The sequence below is a fragment of the Hyposmocoma kahamanoa genome, unplaced genomic scaffold (genome assembly GCF_003589595.1).
Source record: "Hyposmocoma kahamanoa isolate Upper Pololo Valley unplaced genomic scaffold, ASM358959v1 202, whole genome shotgun sequence".
Taxonomy (NCBI): Eukaryota; Metazoa; Arthropoda; class Insecta; order Lepidoptera; family Cosmopterigidae; genus Hyposmocoma; species Hyposmocoma kahamanoa.
The window spans coordinates 1837813-1846519 of NW_020653726.1; the positions used below are offsets into that span (position 1 = coordinate 1837813).

General features: G+C 35.5%; 2 protein-coding genes across 2 annotated transcripts; both read right to left on the bottom strand.

Moving 5' to 3' along the window:
* Positions 1–211: 211 nt before the first annotated feature.
* On the bottom strand, positions 212–4453 carry LOC113226911 (protein KBP homolog). Its single transcript, XM_026459716.1, has 2 exons — positions 2826–4453; positions 212–1416 (listed from the first exon to the last, which is right to left on the bottom strand). Exons 1-2 carry the CDS (start codon positions 3769–3771, stop codon positions 590–592), a joined length of 1773 nt encoding a protein of 590 aa, XP_026315501.1. The 5' UTR covers positions 3772–4453; the 3' UTR covers positions 212–589.
* Positions 4454–6469: 2016 nt separating this feature from the next.
* On the bottom strand, positions 6470–8335 carry LOC113226891 (mesoderm induction early response protein 1). The gene has a single exon (XM_026459687.1). It carries the CDS (start codon positions 8192–8194, stop codon positions 7001–7003), a length of 1194 nt encoding a protein of 397 aa, XP_026315472.1. The 5' UTR covers positions 8195–8335; the 3' UTR covers positions 6470–7000.
* Between the last annotated feature and the right edge of the window lie 372 nt (positions 8336–8707).

Sequence of the window (8707 nt, forward strand, 5' to 3'; positions counted from 1 at the left end):
AAATTCCCGAAAGTTCTATTAACCGGTATAAAATTAGGCCGGATAGTAAAATTACGCCGAATACCGGACATCCGTTTCATCTCTAGCATATATTACAAATTATAACTCTCTTATGGCGAGTTATAATGGGTTTTTAATGATTTATTTCAGTTTTAAAACAATAATAATAATGCTAATAATAATAATAATATTTTTTATTCATCATCATAGGTAATTGTACATAATATTAGCAGTTTTGATCAAAAGAGGTTTAAAGTCAAAGAGTCGAGTAATCCAGGAATGGAGCTATAGCAATGTACCACACGCAAAATAGGCGCCCAAATATCGAGTTGCGGACACCAGCTCGTTACACCATACCATGTTCCCTCACGGACACGAACATTTGCCTGTAATGTAACATTCAAGATTCGTTTTCGAGAATTACATTACAAACTGCCTCTCTCACCGACGAGCATTCGCCATGTAAGAGGTAGTGCAACAACAAAATGAAATTGAAAAATTAACAACGATTCAGTTGTAGCAAGCATATATTAACAAAAGTATATGTGCTCTATTTATACAGCCATTTGACACGACAAGAAGAAGCCATTCAAGCCACCAGTTCACTCTCTAGTTTGTTTATTTTGATGACTAATATTTTAGCCATTTCACTGCAAAGACTGTACTCTTCAGACATCATGGTAGCCGCATCAGGGTTATTTTCACATATATCGACAACAGCTTGGTATGAATCAAAGCTTTTCTTGACATGACTCAGCTGTTCACTTTTATTTACTGCAATATGTTTCAAACTATTCCTCCCAATGCATGCATAGGCGCTTACAACCGGCTTCACTAAGTCATGATCGAGTTTCTTAGGCAATACACCATTTTTGTCTTTAACAGAGTTCAAAAAGTGTTCATAATGCTCAATACTCTTCTCACATAGCATGTTAATCTTCTTCAAAGCATGTGGAGTAGGGTTCTCCCCACACTTATTTAATCTGTCAAGCTTTATATTCAAAGTGTCAAGATATGCCTCCCCAAGTTCAAGCCAGAGTTGTCTGCAATACTGCATGTAGTATGTTGGATTTATTTCTTTGATTAAAGCCTCGAGCATATCAATACGGCGTTTATGCATCTTAGAACGCCGTTCGTCGTCTTCTTCAAAGAACGCCAGGTAAGTATATGACTGAGAACTGTCTTGTACTAACTTAATATAATCTGAAGCCAATGTTTCAAGTGTGTAATACTCTTTAGCTTTGCTCAGCCAACTTTGACAATTCAGAAATACTTCCCTGGCGTCTTGGTATGTGAGAAGGAATTTATCTGTAGCTTTACTTTCGTATTTTGAAACATCCAAGTCGGGAAATTTTAACATTTTGATATCACCACCACAGATGTTTTCATCATCTTCCAGTGTTAGATGCGACAAATCTGGAAAAGAAAAAATCAACTATGTTTATGTGTTTTCCATGGTGTTGACCATATTCTTATAGAGTAATATTTTAGAAAAATGGGGAAAAGAAATCTTCAATATAATGGAAATACAATGAAGTCATACTTATTACCAATTGATAAGTTTTTCTGTGATATAATTAAGTGTTAGTTTTGAATTAATGTTCACTGCTGGAATATGGATATCAAGTATAAAACCCTTATTTCCAAAAAGAGATAAACCTTCTTGGAAGGGTTCAGAGGAAGATACCACAGCTCTTCAGGCTCTTTGTTGTTAAATCCTATGTCGAGAGCCTATGCATATTGCCCCCTATAAGTCTGGAAGAAAGACATGAAATCCTGATGTAAAAGTACTGACTACCAGACACAAAACATCTTCAATAAAAAGAAATCTTCAAACCATCATGTGGTCACCATCTCAAACTGATTTTGTGCTCCTACCAAAACACGTGCTGTACACAATTTCTTCAGCAACAGAGTAGTGCATAACTGGAATATGCTACTGTTGATGTTGTTTTTACTGTCTATTTAAAACAAAGAGGAATAGTAATAGTTTATTGAATGTCAGGATGTTTAACGACCATGATATTCAATTATTTTTTGTGAAATTACTCCACTAGTTTGTTACAATTGTTATACAAAAATTTAATACTTAGAATCCAGCCCCATCAAAGGAATTTCTTCCAAGTGTTCAATCTTTGTATTAATAAATAAAGACTATTAATTTCATCACTGTGTGATGTTGATATTATAGTTAAAGTTCTGCCCTCCTTGTCATAAACATTATTATCCAAATTTTTTTATCTCAGGAAAATATCACACTGATTTTGCTTAACAATAAAACTGAAATGAAATAAGACATAAAGAAACGCTTATAGGGAGTTTAGTTTATTCCAGATTTTTTTTATAATACTAAGTGACGGGACAAACAAGTCCAGTTCCTGGTGGAAAGCGACACACCTGTCCCTAACACTTGCAGTGCCATTCAGAGCTTTAAATCACAAAGATGTAAAGAATTACATAGAGGGGCACTGCCACTGCGCCTGAGACATAACTTGACTTGACAAGTCCCATGTGCCTGTAATTTCACCAGCACTTCAAAACTGAAATGTAGTAATGTTTACATCACTGCTTGGTGGCAGAAATAGGTAAAGTGGCAATATTTCCCTGTTACTAAAATACTTCTACTAAAATGCTTACTAGATATGTTATTGACTCAATTTCCCTAAAAATGTTAATAACATTGTTAATGATAAGGAGGGCAAAGCTGCTCTTCTAAACTTGAACAATAAATAATATTTACATTTCTTGGCAAATCAACTAACACTTTATTAAATTAACAATTTATTGATAAATAAATAAATATACAATTAATCTTAGTTATTTACCTGTAACAGCATCAGTCATCTGTTCTGCATCATTCATAAGTCGATCGTGGGAAGCTGATAAAAGAAGCAGGTAATATTTAGCCCAGCATCTGGCAACATCAGCAGATCTATGCTTAAAAGTTTCCATTCTTGCTAAATGTGCTTCATCTTCATTTTCAGCCAATAATTTCTCTTCATACATATCAAGTATTGTAGACGCAGCAGCTAAGTGATGCCGTGACTGTGTAAATCCTTTCTGTTCTGCAAAGAACTGGGATAATGAAGCAGAATTCAAAGCCCAATCTATTGGCTCATAATCTGAATATTGCAACTGCCTTCTTAATGTAATGTGACAATAAATTCCTGACTTCAGGTTTTCCTTTAATGAGCCAAACACTTGAGCTAAATAATACAGTGTTAAGGTGTAAGCTTTCTCCATCAACATAAAGTCACCAACATTGCCTTCAGGATTGTTTATGAAATTTTCAATTGGTATTGGCATTTGCATCGTACATTTGAAGGTTTCATATAATTCTTTAGCCTTTAGTAAAAAAGTCTTGGCTTTCTCTGGCTCATCTCTATAAGACCAAAGTATACCATGGTTGTGGTAAACATTCATAAGCGTAATTACGACTTCAGGTTTTACCGAGTGTGGAGCAAGAATTTCTTCAGCCCTTGTAAGTATCTTTTCACTCGCTGTAAGCTCCTCGGTTTCCATGTCAATAATCCCTATATTCAACAAAATAGCACCCAACATAGCGTCAAGCTTATCTCTCTCTATATTAGCCTCAGTATCTCTGATATTCATGAGCGAGTCGCACATATTCGATAAAATTTCGTTTGCTTTATACTTCGATAAATACGGTTCATGTTCTAGATCATTCTTGCTATCCTCATCTAGTAACTTACGTACCTTACCATAGTTCTCTTTGAAGTCATTTATAATCTCTTTCGCAGTCATAATCATGGTTTTTATCAGAATTGTTAAAAATGTATTGATGAACAAGTTGTATTTTCAGTGATCTTCGTGAAAGGAAAACGAAAAATTTGCTCCTTAGATCTAACTTGTTACGGATTTTTTATTGATTGCCCAAATCCAAATTATGAGGTGGGTGATAGATAAATAACGTCACGATGAAAAAATCAATGATCAGCCGTCAAATAGTATCACCACCGTGACTTTTTACGAATGAACTACGACGTTCCAAAGTCAGTAAAGTTGTGTTTGTGTTGTATACACAGAAGTTGTATTGTACCGTCCGTTCCGTTCCACTATCTGTCACCGTCACACTCACTCGTCACGACCTTGGAGGATGGAAAAAAAATAAAAGAAGTCACGACATACGACGAACATCTCAAGTCTCGACGACAGCGAAAATCATGCGCGATCTCCGTTCTTACTTCTTATCTATTCTATTCTATAAGAGACTGGCGACTGCGCTACTGATTGTAGTTAAACTCTAGAATGAACCAAAAAGTAATTCGATCAGTATAAATACCGTGTAAATATTGTAAATACAAATAACATAATTGTAGTATGTACAAAATTGATCAAAATAATAAACACGCCGCATGGTCTTACAAACGAATAATGCGACAAGCTTAAAATAATAACGCACACAAGCCTGTAAAACTGTGAAAGTTATTGCGGATCATTTTCTCAAATTAAATTAAACGTTACATCAAAGTGATTATTAATAACGACTGTTAATAAGCAGCCAAACTTACCAAAACCGTCTATTGTGATGTAAGTGACAGGCGTGACAAAATCACGGTGATTTTTGACCGGCTTCAAAAAAAGGAGTAGCATTTGCATGTATATTACGCGATAACTCCGATAAGCATTTTTGTGAACCGATTGTGATGATTCTTGTTTTGTTGGAGAGAGGGTATAAAAGTGGTCCCAATTAAATTTAAAGAAAATATTCCAACTCCAAGGGTCGTATTCTAGAACTCTACTCAATGCTCAGGGTCATATTTTATACCAACACGAAATCATACATTTTCCAAACTATGTACCGATATTGCTTCGTATCAAATATTCACTGAGTGGATATCAACGCGAAACCATTTTTTGTGCGTCTTCGAAACTGTATACTTACCCGCGTGATGTACTACCTGAAACAGTACGCGTGATGCTAATATTACGCGTGATGCTTAGTGTAATGAATAATGTGTGATGGTAACATCACGGAGTGATGTTAGTTTAATACTATTACGCGAAATGCAATGTAAATGCATCTAATTTGGAATATCGCAGTAGAACAATGTTTGTATTAGTACCCCAATTAGTGCGTAGGTATTGATATACCATCACCTGAAAATTCTGCGAATTGAACTGAAAGCAGAGCTATTAGAGATTTAGTAAAAGTGAGGTTATGTAACAACTTATAATTAACGTCTGATTTTTGGAGTGCATTTGTTATTTTACAACTTACTAGATGGTGTAAACGAATTAAACAGTAGACATTTAAAATGAAATTGAATAACTTGTTAATCATTGCTTGATTACGTGGCAATTTCTAATGTAAAATTTAACCAGGGTGAGTGTAGGTTGCCATACGGTTCGTAATATTTCGTAATTTTTGTTTGATTCTCTCTAGTAATATGTAAATAGATCTTGTTTATAATGCAAGTTTAAGTTCTATAAATGCGTTTTATAGGTTGTTTTAAAACGCATCGCTTTTTTAACCGACTTTAAAAAAGGAGGAGGTTGTCAATTCGTCGGTATGTTTTTTTTGGTTGTGTTAGACTGTGTGATGTTGTTGGTAATAGTGATATCACAGTGTAATATTACTTTTACGGAAATGTAATGTGATATCACATTACTTTTCGAGGTACTGTTTTGCGCACGTCTAGTATACTGACATTTTGGCCCGCATTGCTCTTGTAAAACTATATCCAATAATATATAGTTTCGAAATCTGATTCAGTAACGGCAATGTATCAACGCAGCGCGCACGCGGGCTGTATCCATGAATATATAGTTTCTGAAAATGTATAGTTTCGAAATCCTATTTCGAATATTGATATACAGTTTCGATACGATATTCAGAAAAAGCTATATTACCCATTCCTACAATAAACCACTACTTTAACTTTTTAATTTATGTATTAAACCACAGACACCACTAAACTTCGTATACGTCATAGCTTGACATTTGCGTTCCGTTTATTTACAGAAAGTTTTTATGTAAAATATACGATACAAACACCTACAAATGAATAGATTGAATTGAATATTATTGTGTATGTACGTACATGACGTCATAAAGGCTACACCCCATTTTATGATACGATATGGTAATGACATGGTCGAAAAAAAATGATAAGTTATCTCAAAGGCGATTCCCTAAATACATTTGAAAATATAGGTATATTTTTTATATTTTTTTACCAACTTAATAAAACAATGACCATTTCATATAAATCTGTTAACTTGCCACTTCAAAACCACACTCAAGGTACTGTGATAGATCTTTATTTGCTTGAAAGGTGTACATGGAAAATGAGTAAACTAAATTATTAATTTGCACTGTTTATTTTTAAAGTTTCTTCTAATTTTTCATTTCACCACCTTCATAAAACCTTAGGTAGGTATGTACACATACAACTGCATTCCACCTGGCATGATTCCCTTACTCACAAACAATCCTAGCTTGATTATTTACATTGTACTGTAAAATTAATAAATAATAATGGTTATTATAATGTAGTTTATTCATTGATATAAAAATCCAGTCAACAGTAAAAAAATAGAAAAAATGCAACAGATTTATGAATAAGGGGATGTCCAAGATCTTAAAACTAGTAACATCATAATTAGACTATATCCTAATTCTTAGGACTTAAAAGCATTTGATAAAACTTAATGCCTGACCAAATAGATCATCAATAGCGTACAACATATATATGGATATAAACATAATGGATGTTCCAACTTCTTGCCCCTGAATCTCATAATTGCCATTGACACATACCTACTTTTTGCACATAGGGCTATATCTAAATACAAGGATCCGCTCCTGTCTTAAGTGTGATGTAATTCAGTTTGCTAAACAATTAAAAATAGTTTTTAGTCAGCTCTTGAAAGATCTATATTGGTCAGAAATTAGATTTTTGTTTAGTATCCTAGTAGGACATAGGCTTAAACAGTGCATTCTACATGACAAATGGCAAAGCCAAAAATACATGTATTAGGAACCTGTGTCAGGTTCTGGTTCTTCTATTGAAAGTGTCCTTGGAGGTGTTGTGTGGGTGTGGGCATTCATCTGGGAGAACACCTCCTTTTCTCCCAGAGCCAAAGGATCAGGCTGAGGAGCTGAAGAAGGGTCATACTCCATCATTGGAGATGGTGAAGCAGGTCTGACAACACCAGCACCAGTTCCCTCCTGCTCCTCCAAAAACCTGTCCATATAGTCAGTATGGCCAGGGTGCAATGTGTACTTCTTTTTCTCCAACCGTGCTTTATTTGCAAAGATATCATGTCTTTCTGTTTTTTTCCAAATGTAATAGAACTGTACTAGTTCTCCAACTGATCTTGTTCGGACTTTATGCTGTCGAATTAAGTGAAAATCCTTTCCATGAGCTTTAATACCATTTTCAAAATTGCGACATTCTTCTTCAGACCATAGACTTGCATGAGCTGGTGTTTGTGCTGATATGCGACGCCGTCTTAAAGCCTCCTCTACATTATGCCCACATTGTTGAAGTAAGAATAAAGCTTCCTCATCGTCCCTAAGATGCTTCCCTATAGGAATTGCATCCATTCCTGTACCTGAATTCATAGCACATATCTTTTTCATATAATCTTCAATGACATTTTCATCCAGAACACTAGGATTCCATAACAGTTTATCCTCATTTTCATAAGGCAAAGCATCGTCATAGCTGCATAGACCTTCAGGTATACCAGCTTGGTAGTCACTACCAACCATAATAGTCTTTTTCCAATCATCTTCATCAGGGCTGTAATCATAGTCATCTTCTTCTTCAGAGGGGGGCCGTGACCCTGACCTAAGACAGCGAGGGGCTTCTGGACTCGTGTTATCAGTATACAACTGTTGCAGTGCTGACTCCGGTTTCTCATTTTCCTCTGGCACAACTTCAGGGGCTGGTTCAGGGACTGGTTTATCCATATTTCTATCGTATCCGTAGAGCGCAAGTAGTTCCTCCAAGGGCATATCACCCTCGCGCTGCAAACTGTTGAGTTCCGCCTTGGGGTCTTGTTGCTCGCCTGCCGCTAGTGCTTCTTCTTCGTCCAATGTTCGTTCGTCGTCGAAGTCATTGACCATCATATCAACAGTCGGCTCGAAGAGAGACTTGTCGTTCCCCACGTCCATGCTCGCATCGTGTTCGCTTACATTGGCTACCAGCGCGCAATCTGACATGACTGGGGACCACTTCGGATTATGAACAAACTACCACCAAAGCATCATGAGGATCCCACTCAACTGGTATTATTGCCGATAGTACATCATTATAATAGACAGAAAACATCACAATTAATACATATTATGCAAAATTCAAAGGAAAATACGCTGAACAAAACAAAAATATTTTGACACGACTCCAGCCACCACAAATGGCTGTCACAATCTGTAGATTCGGATACACGAAAACGATATCATGTTCACAGCATATCACAGTGTAAAAATTGCATATTTACATTATAGCAAAATAAGACAAAGTGATAGTAAAGTCAATAAGTTTGATGTATAAATTCAAAAGCCGTAAAGAAACCAAAATTATAATTAAATTATTTTACCTACTTTCTTCCCCTATTCTTCGAACCTTTTTAGAGTGTATCTGAATAAATTACATTAGGGAAAAATGGGCGGTGTTCCCAATGTGCTTTTTTTGCACTGTAACTTCCACTATAAATACATAGAAAAAAGTAACTA

Bases quoted from the DNA above. Each gene is read 5' to 3' on its own strand.
- LOC113226911 (XM_026459716.1), bottom strand. From the start codon at position 3,771: ATGATTATGACTGCGAAAGAGATTATAAATGACTTCAAAGAGAACTAT. The intron at 1,417-2,825 runs GTAAATAACTAA...TTTCTTTTCCAG, and splicing joins GATGACTGATGCTGTTACAG to ATTTGTCGCATCTAACACTG.
- LOC113226891 (XM_026459687.1), bottom strand. From the start codon at position 8,194: ATGTCAGATTGCGCGCTGGTAGCCAATGTAAGCGAACACGATGCGAGC.